General features: G+C 45.2%; 1 protein-coding gene across 18 annotated transcripts in view; it reads left to right on the plus strand.

Moving 5' to 3' along the window:
- The window catches only part of LOC137427628 (uncharacterized), a 96,000-nt gene extending 87,813 nt beyond the window's left edge, over positions 1-8,187 (plus strand). For 8 of the 18 annotated variants that reach the window (XM_078777956.1, XM_068117242.2, XM_078777955.1 and 5 more), the window contains 2 exons: positions 7,125-7,178; positions 7,390-8,187. In XM_078777956.1, coding sequence (XP_078634082.1) covers positions 7,125-7,178; positions 7,390-7,530 — 195 coding nt within the window. In that variant the 3' untranslated portion in view covers positions 7,531-8,187. Of the gene's footprint in view, positions 1-1,349; positions 1,430-1,614; positions 1,697-7,124; positions 7,179-7,389 lie in introns of all 18 variants that reach the window. The other 10 variants (XR_013623467.1, XR_013623466.1, XR_013623465.1 and 7 more) reach the window with 3 other exon arrangements.
- Positions 8,188-20,400: the final 12,213 nt, after the last annotated feature.

The raw sequence follows: 20,400 nt of genomic DNA on the forward strand, positions 1-20,400 counted from the left end.
TTTAAATTTGGGGGCTTTGGTCACCACCCCTTAACCGTCATTCAAGAGAAACTAGAAGTGGTTGACGCTTGGTCCAGAGGGAATTAATCTCGGGGATTGTGTGAAATTTTGTTGCTTTATTTTAAAGTGATGACTGTGCCCGGGGGAAACTGATGAGTTGGGGGGGGGGGGGGGGTGAGTTATCTGGTTTGTTTATCCAAGTTGGCCGGCAAAGAAAGTTTTCGCTGGGTTCAAACTTTCTTTCTTGAAGGGGGGGAGTGTTACATATTTATGTGAATGTATGTGAATTACTATTCAGGTCTTTGCTTATCAATGTGTAGTCGATTAAAGGTTGTGGTGATTAAAGGGTCAGGAGCCCTTCTGAGAAAAGGAGACCGGAAACGGAAGAAGAAAAGACACGAGGTCCTGGAGAAGCGACGATTCTTCTTCTTCTCTCGCCGAGCTCGGACGCGAGCGGTATCGCTATTGAGCAACGTAACAGAATCGGCGTTTAAAAGCCCGTCTGGCGAGAGGAGTTACCGGGACGTGTAACTACACTTTGACACGTCAAGTCACCGTGGGTTCGTGCACGGAACCAAGCAGCCGGCACAGTTCGCCTCACCGTCTACAAGGCCGCGTACGGGTCGCACCTTGGGCCGAGCGCGCTGGGCAAGCCGCGTGTTGCTTTGCCCGCTTTGCTTTACCCGCTTTGCTTGGCCAGGAGGTGTGCGCTGCAGCCGTTGTTCCCGGTACGGGACGTGCCCGGTGGAAGCACGTCAGGAAGGGTCCGTTCAACCGCCCACGTGCGGAGATCGAACTACAGGAGTACGGAGACATTGAGAGAGACATTGACCATGGAGGGAGTCGGGAGTGGGGCTCACGTGAGGAATGTATAAGATGGCCATCTTAGAGTTACTGTAGATGAGTTTACATCTTTGTAAGATTGATTGCTGATGGTTGATGGTTGTTGATTGCTCGGGGAATATATCCTTGATTATTCCGGATCCTTGGTGTGGGGTTTCTTATTGATTGGAATTCATATAGATTGCGTTACGAACGCGCATAACTAATAGATCTTTCTGGCGGAGTTCCTCTCATGGTCCGGGGGTCACCGAGACCAGGTAGTCACCGGGAGGACCACGTAACAACATCAAAACTAAAATTTAGCTTTTGTGGAAGTCTTGAAGTAAGCATAATACCTGGAGACTAGCCTACTTCAAATAACCTTCTTAGGAAACATATTATAATTGCTACAGCTATCATAAATTTCCCATGAGCGACCATATTTGGAATGTCTGTGAATAGGAAAAGGGAAGCAATATAACACAGGTTATACACTAACGTTTGCCTGCACCTCCTCCTTGCCACAGAGTGACTCTGGATATCGTACCCGAGAAGAGTGCCCAGATTTGACGCTAGAGGAGGTGAGAGTTCCCTTTTCCCCCCAAAGGTGAATAATTTTTGGAGGAAGCAATGGGAAGTAGAACATTTAGCAGGATTGGGGAATTTGACACATGGAAAACGAGAGAATTAGAAGTTCGGTGGAAACATGAAATGAGATTGTCACACCAGTTCAAAACATCCACCACTTCCTTGCCTTAGTTTCTCCTTCCCGTTTTCTTCCTTCTCCGAAAGGTTGATGCAATATTCTGTTACGTGGTCCCCTCGGTGACTACCTGGTCTCGGTGACCCCCGGACCGTGAGAGGACCTTCGCCAGCAAGTAGTATTATATATATGCGCTTTCGCAACGCAATCCCTATGAATTCCACCCAAGAGAAACTGATGTGCAATGATATATTTCCAGGGTAAGGATATCATACAATTTCAATGATACAATCACGGATATTCCCCGAGCAATCAACAACAAACAACCATCAACAATTCCCAATCCCCAATCAATTCCCGATATGATTAAGATGGCCATCTTATATAGGTGTGTCCACTTCTGTACTCACGACCCCCTTTTGGTCTCTGCCCCTCACAATGTCTCTGGGCCCCTCCTGACCGAGATGCTGGTCGGCGTCGCCGCACTCGGGCGGTTGAACGAACCCCGGGTGGACGTGTTTCCACCGGGCAGGTATCGTACCAGGCACCGCGGCTGCAGCCCCTCGTGGCCACGCGAAGCGGGAACGGTAAAGCAAGCCAAAAGCCCCACGCCGCTTGCAAGGCGTGTTAGGCCCCAACGTGCGACCCGTACGCGTCTGTTTAGACGGTGCCGCGAACGGTGCCAGACGCGGGGTCGATGCACGGCCCCACGTCAACTTGACGTCTCCACCGGGTAGGTACACGTCCCGGTAACTCCTCTCGCCAGACGGGCTTCGGAACGCCGCTTTTCCACGCAGCGCAAGGTCGATCCCACCTTTCGTCGGAGCGGGGCGAGGAAGAAGAATAACCGTCGCTTTTCTTCCTCGTGTCTTTTTCTCTTCCGTTTCCGGTCACTTCCGTTTCCGGACACTTTTTCAGAAGGGCTCCTGACCCTCCAACCACAACAACCCTTAATCTACTACACAGGATAAGCAAAGACCTGAATGGTAATTCACATACATTCACAAAAATATGTAACACTCCCCCCCTTCACGAAAGAAAGTTTGAACCCCGCGAAAACTTTCTTTGCCGGCCAATTTGGAGAAACAAACCAGATAACTCAACCCCCCCACATTATCAGTTCCCCCCGGGCACAGTTATCACTTAAAAATAAAGCAACCAAAATTTCACCACAACCCCTCCAGATTACTCACTCTGGACTAAGCACCAGCAACGACATTGTCCCTGCCAAATCAAACTCCATCTCATGACCCTCTGACTTTGACCGTCAGTTTCTTGTGAATGAAGGTTAAGGGGTTGATCAAAGATCCAAAGTTAAGCCACTCGATAGCACTTTTTCCGGGAGGCCAAGCCGAGTATTCACTACATGGATGCCTTTAGGAACGTGGAGTTCACGGTTAGTCCGTGCATGAAAGTTCACTACATGGACGCCTTTAGGAACGGCGTTCACGGTTAATCCGTGTAGGAATCTTGGCTCGGCGGCTCCGCCGCATTCAGTGCTTCAACTTCTCCGAACTTCCCTAATAATTAGGGTGGGACCACTTGTCCCTGTAGTCCCATGAATAGCGGTCTCCTTCTCGGCCACTACTTTGCCAATCCTTCCTTCGGGAGCGGCCGTAACTCAGGGAGCCTCCATAATAATATTGATTGCGGCCACCACCAAAACTACCGCCCAGTTGTCCTCTCCGGTAGACCTCTCGACGCCTACGAAATGCCTTCCCTACTGTTATGGTCCGACCCTCCAAATCCTTGCCATTCCAATTCTTCTCTGCCTCTCTGGCGTCTTTTGTGCTGGCAAACGTGACAAAGCCGAACCCTCTTGACTGTTGCGTTTCCCAGTCTCTTACCAACCGCACTTCCACCAGCGGCCCATATCTGTTGAAGACAGAGGTCAGAACGTCTTCCTCTGTCTTGAAGTTCAGTCCCCCTACAAATAACTTGGCACTTTTGTCGCCATCCCGAGCTGGTGTGGTGTTATTTTCCCTGCTGGGCTCTTTACCAACCCTCAGGTTACCATAAACTTGACCCCCGGCCAAATCATTCCCGATAACCACAGATACACCCTCTACAGGAAGCGTGGCTTGTAAACCGACGGTGACCGGTCCTGACACCAAATCGGACTCCAAATGGATGACATGAAGGGGAGCACTAACACCGCCCCCGATCCCCTGTAAACGAACACTATCCCCCGTTGCCGTCTCCTCGGACCATGGCAAAATGCCTTCAAGCATTAAAGATTGATGTGCCCCTGTGTCCCTCAATATCCTAACCGGTTTCCGGTTAGTCGAGGCTCCATCCCGTGACACAAACCCCTCTGAAATAAATGGTTGGTAACCCTTTTGATGGCGATTTCTCACAATGGCCATTGCATTTGGAGTCGTAATAGTCGGACTCCGCTCTGGGTCTTCCCTTTTCATGCGGTAACAACTGGACATCAAGTGTCCAGGTTTCTTGCAAAAAGCGCAAGTAGGCCCGGAGGAAAAACTCGTGGTCTGCCTCGGGCCCCCCGAACTATAAGTTTGTCTTGGGCCCGCATCCCTCTGATTTCGAACAGGTGGGGTATCATAGTTGTCCCCATAATCATCTCGAGGCCGCCGCCATGTAAGGTCGTTCTCCGCACCGGGTGTTCCATAACTCCCCTGCTGAAGTCTAGGCGAGGAGTTAGGTTTGTGGACCCCTATTCGGTGGGTTAAGGCATAATCATCTGCCATGGTGGCTGCGTCCCACAACTTTGGTACTTTCTTTTCCTGCAGGTACACTTTGATGTTCTCGTGGACACACTGCTGGAATTCCTCCACCAGGATCAAGTCCCGCAATGTTTCGAAGTCTTTCCCGACTCCTTTGGACTCACACCACCGATCAAACATGTTTTCTTTCACTCTGGCAAACTCCACATGGGTCTCACTCTCCCTCTTCCTGGCATTCCTGAATTTTTGCCTGTAAGCTTCCGGAACCAACTCATAGGCTTTGAGGATGTGCTTCTTCAGTACCTCATAATCTGCACATTGGTCCATTGGTAGCGCCGAATAAATTTCCTGAGCTTTCCCCACCAGCACACTTTGCACGAGTATGGTCCAGGCCTCCTCCGGCCAGTTTAATTGTCGAGCCACTTTCTCAAAGTGTGGAAAAAATTTTGCGACTTCTTTTTCACTGAACGGTGGAACCAGCCTCACATGTCTGCCCACATCCCAGGTTTTCTGGTTAGGTGTCGACCCCGTCAGCAAGGGTGGTGCCTCTCCCCGTTCTCTCATTAGCTCCAGCTCCTTGAATTTGATTTCTTGCTGAAGCTCCATGTGACGTTCCTTTAATTCCCTTTCCGCTTTTCTCTCCTCTGCTTCGAGGTCCCTTGCAGCTCTCCTCTCCTCTGCTTTTCTCCCTTCTAACCTTTCCTGGAGTTCTCGTTCCACTCTCCTTTCCTCTGCTTGTTTCTCTTCTCTCCTCTCTTCTGCTTTCCTTTCTTCTTCTGCTCTTTCCTTTTCTGCTTTCCTTTCCTCTTCTTTTCTTTCCTTTTCTGCTTTCCTTTCTTCTTCTGCTCTTTCCTTTTCTGCTTTCCTTTCTTCTTCTGCTCTTTCCTTTTCTGCTTTCCTTTCTTCTTCTGCTCTTTCCTTTTCTACTTTCCTTTCTTCTTCTGCTCTTTCCTTTTCTGCTTTCCTTTCTTCTTCTGCTCTTTCCTTTTCTGCTTTCCTTTCTTCTTCTTTAATCCGTTCCTGGCTCCGTAATTGCAACTCCAGTTTCCGGAGCTCAACATCTTCTGGTTCTTCGGGTAGCCACTCCCAGGCTAACTCGTCCCATGTTCCTAATCCCACCATAGATTGTATCACCGTGGCCTGCAACTCTGCCTTCCTCAAATTAGTTCGGACCTCCAAGTTAAAATGTTTGGCCAATTTCAAGAGGTCCGACTTTAGTAACGCTCGGAACTGTGCCTCACTCGGTGTTACCGCAAAGTTCTGTGCCACAAACGCCATGGTGACTATCGTTAACACCTGTTAACCTTCACCCAAGACTTTACCCCAATTTCCCCAAAAATTTACCAATTAATACTTAATTAATAAATTTTAATTAATAAAAATATTATTTTATTATTTTATACAAATACACTTTTAGATCCCGGACGTAGACCCAATTGCGTAATTTGGACGAGCCCCCAATTCTGTTACGTGGTCCCCTCGGTGACTACCTGGTCTCGGTGACCCCCGGACCGTGAGAGGACCTTCGCCAGCAAGTAGTATTATATATATGCGCTTTCGCAACGCAATCCCTATGAATTCCACCCAAGAGAAACTGATGTGCAATGATATATTTCCAGGGTAAGGATATCATATGATTTCAATGATACAATCACGGATATTCCCCGAGCAATCAACAACAAACAACCATCAACAATTCCCAATCCCCAATCAATTCCCTATATGATTAAGATGGCCATCTTATATAGGTGTGTCCACTTCTGTACTCACGACCCCCTTTTGGTCTCTGCCCCTCACAATGTCTCTGGGCCCCCCCTGACCGAGATGCTGGTCGGCGTCGCCGCACTCGGGCGGTTGAACGAACCCCGGGTGGACGTGTTTCCACCGGGCAGGTATCGTACCAGGCACCGTGGCTGCAGCCCCTCGTGGCCACGCGAAGCGGGAACGGTAAAGCAAGCCAAAAGCCCCACGCCGCTTGCAAGGCGTGTTAGGCCCCAACGTGCGACCCGTACGCGTCTGTTTAGACGGTGCCGCGAACGGTGCCAGACGCGGGGTCGATGCACGGCCCCACGTCAACTTGACGTCTCCACCGGGTAGGTACACGTCCCGGTAACTCCTCTCGCCAGACGGGCTTCGGAACGCCGCTTTTCCACGCAGCGCAAGGTCGATCCCACCTTTCGTCGGAGCGGGGCGAGGAAGAAGAATAACCGTCGCTTTTCTTCCTCGTGTCTTTTTCTCTTCCGTTTCCGGTCACTTCCGTTTCCGGACACTTTTTCAGAAGGGCTCCTGACCCTCCAACCACAACAACCCTTAATCTACTACACAGGATAAGCAAAGACCTGAATGGTAATTCACATACATTCACATAAATATGTAACAGTACTCACAGCTGGACAGTATGCTTTCTACCGAGTGCCGCTCTAGTTTGTCAATGTCTTTCTTCTTGTTTCTCAAATACAGTTCAAAAACCTCCCTAACTGTGTAAAGGAAGCCAAAATAGGGTGGATATAGGGCTGGTACTCCTTGTTGGTCACGACCCTTGCAGGAAGTGCTTGTGTTCCAGCTGGGTACACGGGCACCATTCCAGTTGAGAGGGGTGTTTGTTTGTTTTCTTTTTATTTATAATATTAGTCCCTGGAGATCCAAATAATGTTTACTAGACACTTGTTGTCAGATGCCTTGTTTCTTGACATCAAAACTAAAATTTAGCTTTTGTGGAAGTCTTGAAGTAAGCATAATACCTGGAGACTAGCCTACTTCAAATAAGCTTCTTAGGAAACATATTATAATTGCTACAGCTATCATAAATTTCCCATGAGCGACCATATTTGGAATGTCTGTGAATAGGAAAAGGGAAGCAATATAACACAGGTTATACACTAACGTTTGCCTGCACCTCCTCCTTGCCACAGAGGGCCTCTGGATATCGTACCCGAGAAGAGTGCCCAGATTTGACGCCAGAGGAGGTGAGAGTTCCCTTTTTCCCCCAAAGGTGAATAATTTTTGGAGGAAGCAATGGGAAGTAGAACATTTAGCAGGATTGGGGAATTTGACACATGGAAAACGAGAGAATTAGAAGTTCGGTGGAAACATGAAATGAGATTGTCACACCAGTTCAAAACATCCACCACTTCCTTGCCTTAGTTTCTCCTTCCCATTTTCTTCCTTCTCCGAAAGGTTGATGCAATGTACTCACAGCTGGACAAGGAGAAGGAGAGGGTAGGGAACGATCGGAGGAGGGAAGAGAATCCGACTCCATTTCAAGAGGTTCCTCCTCCTGTTCCTAAACGTCCTTCAACTCATGGAATAAGCTTATGACCCTGAAATGTGCTTCCTTCCTCACTCCTCAATTTTGACAGTTTGTGGTTTTTTTCCTTTCAGATGGTAAAAATGTGATGTTTGAAATATATTTGTATATTATTTGTTTTATTTTGCTTTTGTGGATGGCGAGCAATGTTTAATTTTATTTGGATTTGCCTGGACAATGCTTCTGAAGCTATGTTGTGCTAATGGACTTGCGCTAAAGCTGGATGTAAAATATTAACGAAACGGACATTTAATTGTTGGGTTTTTGAAAAAATTATAGTCTTCAGTCGGAACTTTGATCGCGAATACAGGATGTCTCAATAAAAAGTATACAGACTTTAAATAACAAAAATTACACTATGTTGTCATTGTGCACTGCCTTATGGGTAAAAGTTCACTGATGACGAGCAATCATGCCATTACGTGCTAACGCCATCTGTTAGGTGTTAGTAAATCTCAACATCGCTCCTTTTTTGCTATTTAATTACTTTTTTCTGAACTATTAAAGTCTGTATACATTTTGTTGAGACACCCTGTATATCATATTGTCACGTCAGATGGACCGTTAACATTGACCGACTGAGCTGGGGGTAAAAGATCCCCGAGAATGAGGACACTGTTTCAAGATTCCACAAGGATCACCCAATAAAACGTTTCTTGTAGTTAAAATGTTGTTTATTTACAGTGAAGCAGTTCAAAACAGCTTCACAGTTCTTTACAGTGAAGTTCACAGTTCACAGTTTTTTACATTTACAGTGAAGCAAAACAGCTTCACAAAACAGTTCAAAACAGATGCTTGTCCGTTGTTTGGGTAGACAAGCCAATCAATAATAATCAAAGGCAAATAAATTTTGGTCGACACACACGGCTAGAGATGGAAGGAACGGAAAAACGATCTTATATACCGATGTGAGGAAATAACTCCCTATGGCACCAAAATAATGGACTCATACAATGAGCAAAAGGGGCAGGCTAGGCCTTGTGGCAGGCATGAGCTGATTATGGCGTGCAGGATGGCGATGGGGACAGGTGCGTATCTACGGAAAATAGCGCCTATGGCAAGCACTGAAATTGCGCCCCTGTCCAAACATCTGACGCCCATCTTTTAGATAACTTCACCATAAAATCAGCTCAAAAATACAAGTCAAGCTCGTTCATCTTTTAATTAACAAATTATGGCACGACATGAAAATTACAACTGCACCTTCCTTGCTTTCACTGATGCAAATTGGTCTATGATGTGCTCAAAGTCAGTTTTTTCAGTTTCTTCTCGTTCTACACTCAGTAGAGCAAGATCACAGAGTCTGCCTTGACCCATGGAGGCTCTCAAATACGAAAGTATTAGTTTTAACTTGCTGAATGATCTCTCACAGCTGGCGATGGAAACTGCGATGGTTAGCATTATCTGAATAGCAATGCGAAGATTGGGGAAGACACTCTCATCTCCATACTGAACAATTAATTCGAGAAGCTCTTCAGGTCTTGATATTTTCATGTTGGTCCGACTTGATAGCAACATTCTGCAATCCAAAATTTCTTCATAGAACTGCTGTCCATCAACATCAGAGCTGTACAATTTGCCTAAATTTTCGCACTTCTTCTTTAGGTCGTTACTGTCGGCACCATAACACAGTCCCTCAACATTGAGAAGGAACCCAAACTTGGCGTCAGTGTCGTGCAAACGAGCGAACCTTTCATCCATTTCTCTGTGAAGCCTTCTGGCTTATCTGGATAAAACCAAGGAAGGACTCTCTAACACGGACTGTTTTCCTCTCAAAATCAACTTCCACGTCTGACATCTTCTGACATCTGCTCACGGTGTGCCTGATCAGGAGTCGAGTCGAACATGAGACCATAGTACTTGGCTTTACGAATGCTTCTCAGTAAACTCTGGCGAACAGTGGATGCCATCATGTGGATGAATTCGTTCTGGACACCCGGTGAAAGATAAGACGTGCATCCAGGATGACTTTCCACACGAGTGAGGTGTTCTTTCATGACAGGGTCAAAGATGGCCAGTAGTTTCAGTAAGCCAAGGAAATTTCCCACATTGGAGTCATCGTCCAGCTGAAGTGACTCCCTGTGTCCTCGCAAAGCCAGGTTCTGAGTCGCAAGGAATTTTATGCAGTGAAGGATTCTCGTCAGGATATCACGCCACTTCTGCTTTTCCTTCTCAATCTGTGACTGAAGTTCCACGTCAATAACTCCTCTGTTTTCAGCTAAATTTCTTTCCATTTCTTTCCACTGTGTGAAGCACTCCCGATGATTCTTAGCATTTTCATGAACACTAATCCTTTCAGGTGCTTTCCACTGGTTGAATCCACTTTCCTGCTCCAATGAGGATTGATGGTCTGACCAGGAACGGGAATAGAGAAGACAACAGATACAAAATGCAGACTTTTTAGAAGGGGAATAGACCAGCCATGAGCGAGTCACTTCCTCACCACGACCATTTCCCAATTTCCTCTTGCACCAAGTTTTGTTCATTGAGCGGTTATTTGTTGGTAGGAAAGGCCCCTCACTGTTCTGGAAATACTTCGAACGCAGCTTTATTATTTCTGTTCTCAACGCGTCAGGCAGAATTGCTTTTCCAGTATCCTTGTCGAACTTCAGAAGTCCAATGTCATGCTGTTCAATCACTTCTGGTATGACAGATCGAGGCTCTTCGACACCATCCAGTTCACTAGGTTCAGTGTCGTCAGGTTCAATCTCGTCAGGTAAAATCTCATCAATAAACTCAACATCACCACCACCACCACCATCGTCTTCCCCTCCTGTCATGTCCGCGTTCTCTCTGGCAGCCTCACTTTTAATCTCGTCATACTCGGATTTATCTGACGACTTCCTCCTCGGCTTGTTTCGCATTTGTACTTTATCCACCTTCGGATTCTAACAAACTTGTAGCAGGTGTAGGCGACTCCATGGAACGTGTCGAACAACTTGTTCTGGGCTTTTCAAAGAAGGGCATGAAGAACTTGCTCGACTTCTTGGCTTCCTCCGTCTCCAACTTTCGTCTCTTCCGTCCTTCAGCTCCACTTTCCTTCTTCTTCGTGAAGAAACGTTTCATGGTCTTCTTACACAATGCTCTGAAATAAGGAAATGGCACTTTTAATAAGAACATTAAATTTCACAGATTTTGCACAAAATTCTAGACTCCCTCCCTAGTTTGCGCAGGAGAATGGTCTTACTGCCAGTTGGCACTGAGCAGTGGTACTGTGAGGTATGTGGTCATGTAGCTCCCAGCACTGTATTTTTTACCTAATAATTTATATAAGTGGTTTAACAATCTAGCCATCCTAGTGCTTCTCACCCATGATAATCAAAGACAGATCATACAACTGAACAAAATTCTTTTTTCACTATCCGAGGATGGCTTGTCTGACTTTAATAGAAACTGCTCAGTGGCGCCCCCCTTCAAGTGGCGCCCATGGCACGTGCCATACCTGCCATACCTTCGGTACGCCTTGGATGGGGAGCAACGGCGATGAGGGAGACCGCCAAGCAGAGAGAGGGGTGAGAGAGATGTTGCTCCCTTCAAGGTCCAGCTCCAACTGCTGCGTGCATGCGTGGCTATGGCCATTGTAAACTTTAGGACCGCCTCACCTCATGATGGGTTCCTCTCATTGGACACCCGATGTTGAGAGGCGTCATCTCCTGGGCTATCTACGCCCTGTGGAGAGGTCCAAATAAAAAGTCCTCCACCCCTCTCCAGGGCTCTACAGCCGACTTGCCACCATGGCTTGCGGTCCACTGGCGAAACAATCCGTGATCGTGTCTCCTTTAAATGAGCGTAGCGCTTTCTGTACCTTTTGTGCTCACAAGTCCTCACCTGGCTGTGCCTCTACAGACGGCCAGACATAATACAACCTTGCTCTATACTGTTCTAAAGTGGACGCTCACTGCCTGCTCAGTACACATTTGACAATACGACGCATCTCAAGAGAAATATCCTGATACAAGAAGAAATCGAGAAAAAAAATAGTTAAGGATCCCCTCGTCCACGTAACAATGTTTCGTATGTTTCTTCCCTGGGGTGGGTTAATATCGAATTCCTGTGCCAAATGGCGTGCCGCCATCGTTGGTTGTTCATTACATTTGTAGTAATGTTTCACAGCCGCAATGCGTTGATTCATTGAAAGGTAATTCATGGTTCAATTTGGTGCAACTTCAGTAACTTTCCAAACTCTCAGCAATAACCTGCAAAACAAAAACAAAAATAAATAAATTCAGAAAATTAATAATCTGCAAGACAATTATTAACAACATAACATCCCAGAAAGAATCTGACAGCCGAAAAAACAGAAATCGGGCGCTACTTTTGACTCACCCTGTATATATATACAGTATATAATATATATTTTAACCTTACCAAAGGAAAGGGTATTGCATTTGAGTTTGTTTGTCTGTTTGTCTGTACAGAATAACCATACCACAACCATACCATACCAACCATACCATACCACGTGCACCTCCTCCTGTAGAATATTGAATGAAAAATATTACGTCATAGGTCACGTGGTATGGGCGCCATCTTGGAAAAACCGAAAAGCTTAGCACCTCAATATCTATGATAACGCTGCACAGAAACAATGGAGACATGGCTCATTGTAAAGAAATCTCCATGGGGAATAACATATGTTAATGATGATGTCATAGGTTCCTCCATGATGACATCATAATTCGACAAGTACAAAACTTCATCCGATCAAGATGAAATTTCTTGAGCATCATCTATGGATAAATTGGTGGAGAAATAAATAATGACGACATCGGTCACGTGGTTCGGCCGCCATATTTGTTTTAACACAAAAGCCTTACAAACCACTAAAAACACGTCCTGGCGAGGGCCTGCAATTTCTGATTGCTCTTTCTTGTTTTTTTGTAAGGGCGTTGTCCACAAGCAAGTGTGGGACAGTCTTCCGAGTGTCCATTGAAGGAAGATGTGCTCACCAATGCGGTGCCCCCTTGCTGGCACCAGAACTGCATTAGGAACCGAGCCTGTCCATCCCCTCCCTCTCACCATCCCTTTTAATTAAAGAGCAAGTGAAGGCACTAACTAACTTACTGAGTTGGACGTCCAGGACCCACCGCCGAAAGAACAGTCGTGGGATTCGAACCCACGCCCTTTGATGCCATTCAGGGAATTTTAAAAACCAAAAATATTTTTGAACAAATCAATTTTAAAAAAATATTTCACTTAATTTTTTAATGAATGAAAAAAAAATTGAAATTTTTAAATTGTTTTTTTAAAGGTTTTTTTGGGGGGAAACTTTTTTTTTTACTTTTGAAAAAAAAGAATTTTTTGAAACAATATTCCATAAATAACATAAAATGATGGCATCCGAATTCACAACCCTAAACAGTCGGTCAGACAGTCAGGTGGTTATCCCACTCAACCAACCTGCTGAGTATTTAAATTAAATAATTTTAACAATGAATTATTTTATAATCTTTTAATGATTGGTTTAAAGGTCGGGATTCCAACCCGCAGCCATCCAATCAGACAGAGGAGTGTTCAATACACTGACCATACATGATACTTATTAAAATCTTTATCAAGTACAGTATTTTATAATAATTAAATAATCGGAAATAAGGACGAAATTCGAACCTGCAACTCTCAATTAAAGGACACCGTCGTTAAGTTACAAAACCAAACAAGTCGTCATCTAACTTAACCTTTGCCATTGAAACTAATTAATACTCTTCAAACGAAATGGTGAAGAAGAAACTTGAATTCGAACCTTGAGTAGTAGCATGAGCATCTCCTCATTCAAAATGATTACCTGGAGGGACCATGCTCATACTCGTTGTGACGTCAGGATGGCAATCGAACTTACAGGTAAAAACCTACACCTGCGGCGGCCAGTGTGCTCACTGATCAGGTGTGTTATCGTGAAGGAGCTCATCATTCCCAGGAAAACCGAACGGTCGATCACCTCGACTCAGATGCTTTCGAGCTCAGAGCTCAGTATCACCTCCCATTAGTATCACCTGCGCCAGTGAAGGTGGGTGGAAGTTGTTTTCAACCACGAGTCTGTTTGTGAAGAGGAGATCGAAAAATGTTGTGGATGGATTCAGACGAAACTTGATGAGCAGGTTGGGTGTGGCGTATGTGACAAGGTCAAGCCCATTTGATTTTGGTTAAGGTCCGGATCTGTGTGTGTGTGTGTGTGTGTGTGTGTGTGTGTGTGTGTGTGTGTGTGTGTGTGTGTGTGTGTGTGTGTGTGTGTGTGTGTGTCAGTGTTGTGTGTGTGTCAGTGTTGTGTGTGTGTCAGTGTTGTGTGTGTGTCAGTGTTGTGTGTGTGTCAGTGTTGTGTGTGTGTCAGTGTTGTGTGTGTGTCAGTGTTGTGTGTGTGTCAGTGTTGTGTGTGTGTGTCAGTGTTGTGTGTGTGTGTGTGTCAGTGTTGTGTGTGTGTGTGTGTGTCAGTGTTGTGTGTGTGTGTGTGTGTCAGTGTTGTGTGTGTGTGTGTGCCAGTGTTGTGTGTCAGTGCTGCGCTCGTGCATGTGTGTGTGTATCAGCGTTGTGTGCGTGTCAGTGTTGTGTGTGTGTGTGTGTGTCAGTGTTGTGTGTGTGTGTGTGTGTGTGTCAGCGTTGTGTGTGTGTGTGTCAGTGCTGCGCTCGTGTGTGTGTGTGTCAGCGTTGTGTGTGTGTGTCAGCGTTGTGTGTGTGTGGGTGTGTGCCAGTGTTGTGTGTATGTGTGTGTTGTGTGTGTGTGTATCAGTGCTGCGCTCGTGTGTGTGTGTGTGTGTGTGTGTGTCAGCGTTATGTGTGTGTCAGCGTTATGTGTGTGTCAGCGTTCTGTGTGTGTCAGCGTTCTGTGTGTGTCAGCGTTCTGTGTGTGTCAGCGTTCTGTGTGTGTCAGCGTTCTGTGTGTGTCAGCGTTGTGTGTGTGTGTATCAGTGCTGCGCTCGTGCGTGTGTGTGTGTGTGTTAGCGTTGTGTGTGTGTGTGTGTGTGTGTGTGTGTGTGTCAGTGTTGTGTGTGTGTGTGTGTGTGTGTGTGTCAGTGTTTGTGTGTGTGTGTGTGTCAGTGTTGTGTGTGTGTGTGTGTGTGTGTGTGTGTGTGTGTGTGTGTGTGTCAGCGTTGTGTGTGTGTGTGTGTGTGTCAGCGTTGTGTGTGTGTGTGTGTGTGTCAGCGTTGTGTGTGTGTGTGTGTGTCAGCGTTGTGTGTGTGTGTGTGTGTCAGCGTTGTGTGTGTGTGTGTGTGTCAGCGTTGTGTGTGTGTGTGTGTCAGCGTTGTGTGTGTGTGTGTGTGTGTGTGTGTGTGTGTGTGTGTGTGTGTGTGTGTGTGTGTGTGTGTGTGTGTGTGTGTGTGTGTGTGTGTGTGTGTGTGTGTGTGTGTGTGTGTGTGTGTGTGTGTGTGTGTGTGTGTGTGTGTGTGTGTGCGCGCCCAGGCCATAACTTTTTTTTTTTTTACCATTCAGCTTTTCTCATTAATCTTTTTTCATCAAATTATGCGACGTCCCTCAGATTGACGTTAAACGGGCGTCCCGTCTCCCAGCATTCGTTGGTGGACGTTAAATAACCCACAGTTTCCATCACCGACACCATGAACAAATTCGAAATCGCTGCCCTCACTCCTACTGGGAAGGCAATGTCAAACTACCCAGTGCAACCCTTGCCAAGAAACTGCAGCGGCAGCACCGACGCTCTGTAACAGAGAGGGGCATGGTTCATCAGAATCAGAATTCGAAGCATCTGCAAACAAAGCCGCAGCCTCAGGGGATTTACGATATGTCAGCCTTAGATTGCCAGAAGAAACCCATCAGGTTCATCAACGACATTCAGGTGTGGCGGTGGAGTTTATCTGCCGACCTGGTGTGATCTCTTGGGCCATCTCGTCATATCGCCCCCGTTACACCAAGGACAATGTCATGGGATGGCCATTAAAGTAGTACCTGAGAAATGAACAAGCCCTGAGAAATTACCCAGAATTCCCTATAGTGCTACCCAGAATTCCCTAACCAAGTAGGAAAAAGGTCGTTGTTTTCAACTCCATCGATAAGTTAGCAATCCGAGTGGCTGGTGTGTCTCAGTGGAGGTTTGTGGTTTTGCGGAGAGTCGTCTGCAGTTTCTTGCCCGTTCGTTTCGCAGACAACTCACCACTGCGCAATCCAAAATGGCGGACGCATGTGATTTCTTGCAGCATTTTATTCTGATACACCACATTAAACGGAAACCAAATCTTCATTCGAAGAACAGGCGGTTTATCAAAACCATGCAAAACAACTGGGCGTCGTCACAACTGTATACATGTAAATGAATTAACAATCATTTAACTTTTCCCTTTTTTTTTCTTTTTTTACATTTTCTAGCGCAACCGCGTCTTCCGGTCGTTGCGCGTCACGTCCGTCGACGCAGAGTGATTCGGTCGAAGCATGCATGCGTGATTGTGTTTGGCTTATCAAGCATCTCGCGTTGCTCCGATTCGTTGTTGAAGTCCCTTCCGAACCTCTAATCGAGCCCCTCGGCCCACATAACCAAATTCCCCCCGTCGATGAGCCGTGTTGATGGAGAGGGGGGGGTATCATGGATCTCTGGCCCTGCAATGTCCCAACATCCCCTTGATGTATCGCCCTGTGTAGAAATAGCGCCTCGTTCCCCTTTATCTCGTGCCGGGCTGTTTTCTCAATCCTATCCATCCCTGGGTTTTGGAACGATGAGAGGTAAATGGAATCCAGCCCCAACGGCTAAGCGACCGCCCCACTCCGCAATTGACTGATGGTGAAGCAACGGTTGGTATTCGCGAGGTAGACCTTCACCCGCAAAACCGTGTCCATTATTTATTTATTTATTTTGGTTGGGACGAGGTTCAGAAGGACCGCTGATGAAGATAAAGACAATTATTAATTCATTTCACCATTTACAAACAACCTCGCACGGAACACGCAGCAGCGAATTGTGAAGGTATTCATGAAAAGAGGAAGATGCGAAAGATTAACTACTCTCAAAATGAATGCTTATCGTCAGTCGAACGATCTTCTCGATTAATGAGAATGGGAGACCCAAATATCGGGATCGTCTGATCAAAAGACTCCGTGCATCGGATTGTGTAGTGCGAGGCGCATCCACCTTGGATACGCCAGATAATACGGAGCCGGTTAGGCTAGCATCCGACCCGGCCGGTGTAAGGTTTGCGCCTAGGCCTGTAAGCGGGCCTAGCGCGGCCTAACCAAGGCCTGCGGCCTACGGGCCTCTGTGCGAGGCCTAGGAGGTGCCGGATGAGGCTGCCGAAACGGTTGGTGCGGATGATGGGCTGCGGTCGCCTCCTACGTCCTACTGGCCAACCGACCCGCCTCATGAAACCACCGTAGCGCTTTTGTAATAGGCCTGAGCCTGGGCTTGGGGAAGGTGAAGACTGGATCGCTGAAGCCGCTGCAGCTGGTGGGATGGCCGAAAGTAAGTGTGGAAGCTGGTTCCAGGTGGCCAGTGGAGCACGCCGCCGCAGTGGAATCCATGGGCTTGAAAGGCCATTTGATTGAGAGTCAAGGGCTGGTGGAATGATTTTGTCTCCCAATTGGCGAACAACCTAAAATGGATGGAAAAAAAGACATGTTTGTTTTTGCTGAGTTTCCAAACAGTAAACAGCTGTTAATTCTCCAAAAGATTTGTAATAATATATAATTAACAGGTACCGCGGAAATTCTGCGGAATGTAATATGTATTTTCAAGTGCCCCCAACCCCTCCAAATAAGCACAGACGTACACAGTACACACATACTAACACTGCATAACAGTTAAACACACATACGAACACAAGGTAACAGTTAACACACATACTAATACTGTACTAATACACATACTAATACTGGGTAACGATTAACACATACACACATGCTACCACCGAGTAACAGGTAAAAACACATATTAACACTGGGTACCAGTTAAACACACATACTAACACCAGGTAACATTTAAACACATACATACATACACGAACACTGGGTAATAGTTAGGCATACATACTAACACCACATAACAGTTAACACACATATGCACAAACACACTGGCTAACAGTTAACACTCATACGAACACCAGGCAACAGTGAACACACAAACACACACACTAACACTGGGTAACAGTTAACACACACATACTAACACCGCATAACAGTTAAACACACATACTAACACGAGGTAACAGTTAACACACATACTAATACTGGGTAACAGTTAACACATACACACATGCTACCACCGGGTAACAGGTTAAAAACATACTAACACTGGGTAACAGTTACAAACACACGTACACACAAACTAACATAGGGTAACAGTTAAAAACACACACACATACTAAGACTGGGTAACAATTACAAGGATACATACACACATAATAACATGGGGTAACAGTTACAAACACACATACACACATACTAACATCGGGTAACAGTTACAAGGACACATACACACATACTAACATGGGGTAACAGTTACAAGGATACATACACACATACTAACACCGGGTAACAGTTACAAGGACACATACACACATACTAACATGAGGTAACAGTTACAAGGATACATACACACATACTAACACTGGGTAACAGTTACAAGGATACATACACACATACTAACATGGGGTAACAGTTACAAGGATACATACACACATACTAACACCGGGTAACAGTTACAAGGATACATACACACATACTAACACCAGGTAACAGTTACAAGGATACATACACATTACACACATACTAACACCTGGTAACAGTTACAAGGACACATACACACATACTAACATGGGGTAACAGTTACAAGGACACATACACACATACTAACATGGGGTAACAGTTACAAGGATACATACACACATACTAACACCGGGTAACAGTTACAAACACACATACACACATACTAACACCGGGTAACAGTTACAAGGACACATACACACATACTAACATGGGGTAACAGTTACAAGGATACATACACACATACTAACACCGGGTAACAGTTACAAGGACACATACACACATACTAACATGGGGTAACAGTTACAAGGATACATACACACATACTAACACTGGGTAACAGTTACAAGGATACATACACACATACTAACATGGGGTAACAGTTACAAGAATACATACACACATACTAACATGGGGTAACAGTTACAAGGACACATACACACATACTAACATGGGGTAACAGTTACAAGGATACATACACACATACTAACACCGGGTAACAGTTACAAGGACACATACACACATACACACATACTAACATGGGGTAACAGTTACAAGGATACATACACACATACTAACACCAAGTAACAGTTACAAGGATACATACACACATACTAACATGGGGTAACAGTTACAAGGATACATGCACACATACTAACACAGGGTAACAGTTACAAGGACACATATACACATACTAACACCGGGTAACAGTTACAAGGACACATACACACATACTAACATGGGGTAACAGTTACAAGGATACATACACACATACTAACATGGGGTAACGGTTACAAGGATACATACACACATACTAACACCGGGTAACAGTTACAAGGACACATACACACATACACACATACTAACATGGGGTAACAGTTACAAGGACACATACAGACATACTAACAGCTGGTAACAGTTACAAGGATACATACACACATACTAACACTGGGTAACAGTTACAAGGATACATACACACATACTAACATGGGGTAACAGTTACAAGGATACATACACACATACTAACACCGGGTAACAGTTACAAGGATACATACACACATACTAACACCAGGTAACAGTTACAAGGATACATACACATTACACACATACTAACACCTGGTAACAGTTACAAGGATACATACACACATACTAACATGGGGTAACAGTTACAAGGATACATACACACATACTAACATGGGGTAACAGTTACAAGGACACATACACACATACTAACATGGGGTAACAGTTACAAGGATACATACACACATACTAACACCGGGTAACAGTTACAAGGACACATACACACATACACACATACTAACATGGGGTAACAGTTACAAGGATACATACACACATACTAACATGGGGTAACAGTTACAAGGATACATGCACACATACTAACACAGGGTAACAGTTACAAGGATACATGCACACATACTAACACAGGGTAACAGTTACAAGGATACATATACACATACTAACACCGGGTAACAGTTACAAGGACACATACACACATACTAACATGGGGTAACAGTTACAAGGATACATACACACATACTAACATGGGGTAACGGTTACAAGGATACATACACACATACTAACACCGGGTAACAGTTACAAGGACACATACACACATACACACATACTAACATGGGGTAACAGTTACAAGGACACATACAGACATACTAACAGCTGGTAACAGTTACAAGGATACATACACACATACTAACACTGGGTAACAGTTACAAGGATACATACACACATACTAACATGGGGTAACAGTTACAAGGATACATGTCAAGTTGTAGATTTGTTATTGCCTAAAGTTCAGTTATAGACGTTGGTTGCTAATGTGTTATGATTTAAATGTTGTTTAAAAATGCTATTTTCATAAAGTTAATAAAGGGTTTTTGCTTCGTTTTAGTTTTGGATGAGGAAAGGCTCGCTGAGGTCATGCTGGACAATTGTATACGTGTGCTTTTTTCGAGGCTAGATAAGGCCGGTCGTGAAACCACGCCCACATGCGCGTGATTTTGTGTAACGCGAGTAGAATGTTTAGAGTGCAGACATAAACCTATCGTTAACCATATATATTTTGTATTAATCACAGCGACGCATGACTCTGTATAAACATGCTTTGAATTACTCATGTAAACAAACCCATAAAATATATGGGTTTGTTT

The sequence above is a fragment of the Myxine glutinosa genome, chromosome 5 (genome assembly GCF_964187855.1).
Source record: "Myxine glutinosa chromosome 5, kmMyxGlut1.1, whole genome shotgun sequence".
In the NCBI taxonomy this organism is placed as follows: Eukaryota; Metazoa; Chordata; class Myxini; order Myxiniformes; family Myxinidae; genus Myxine; species Myxine glutinosa.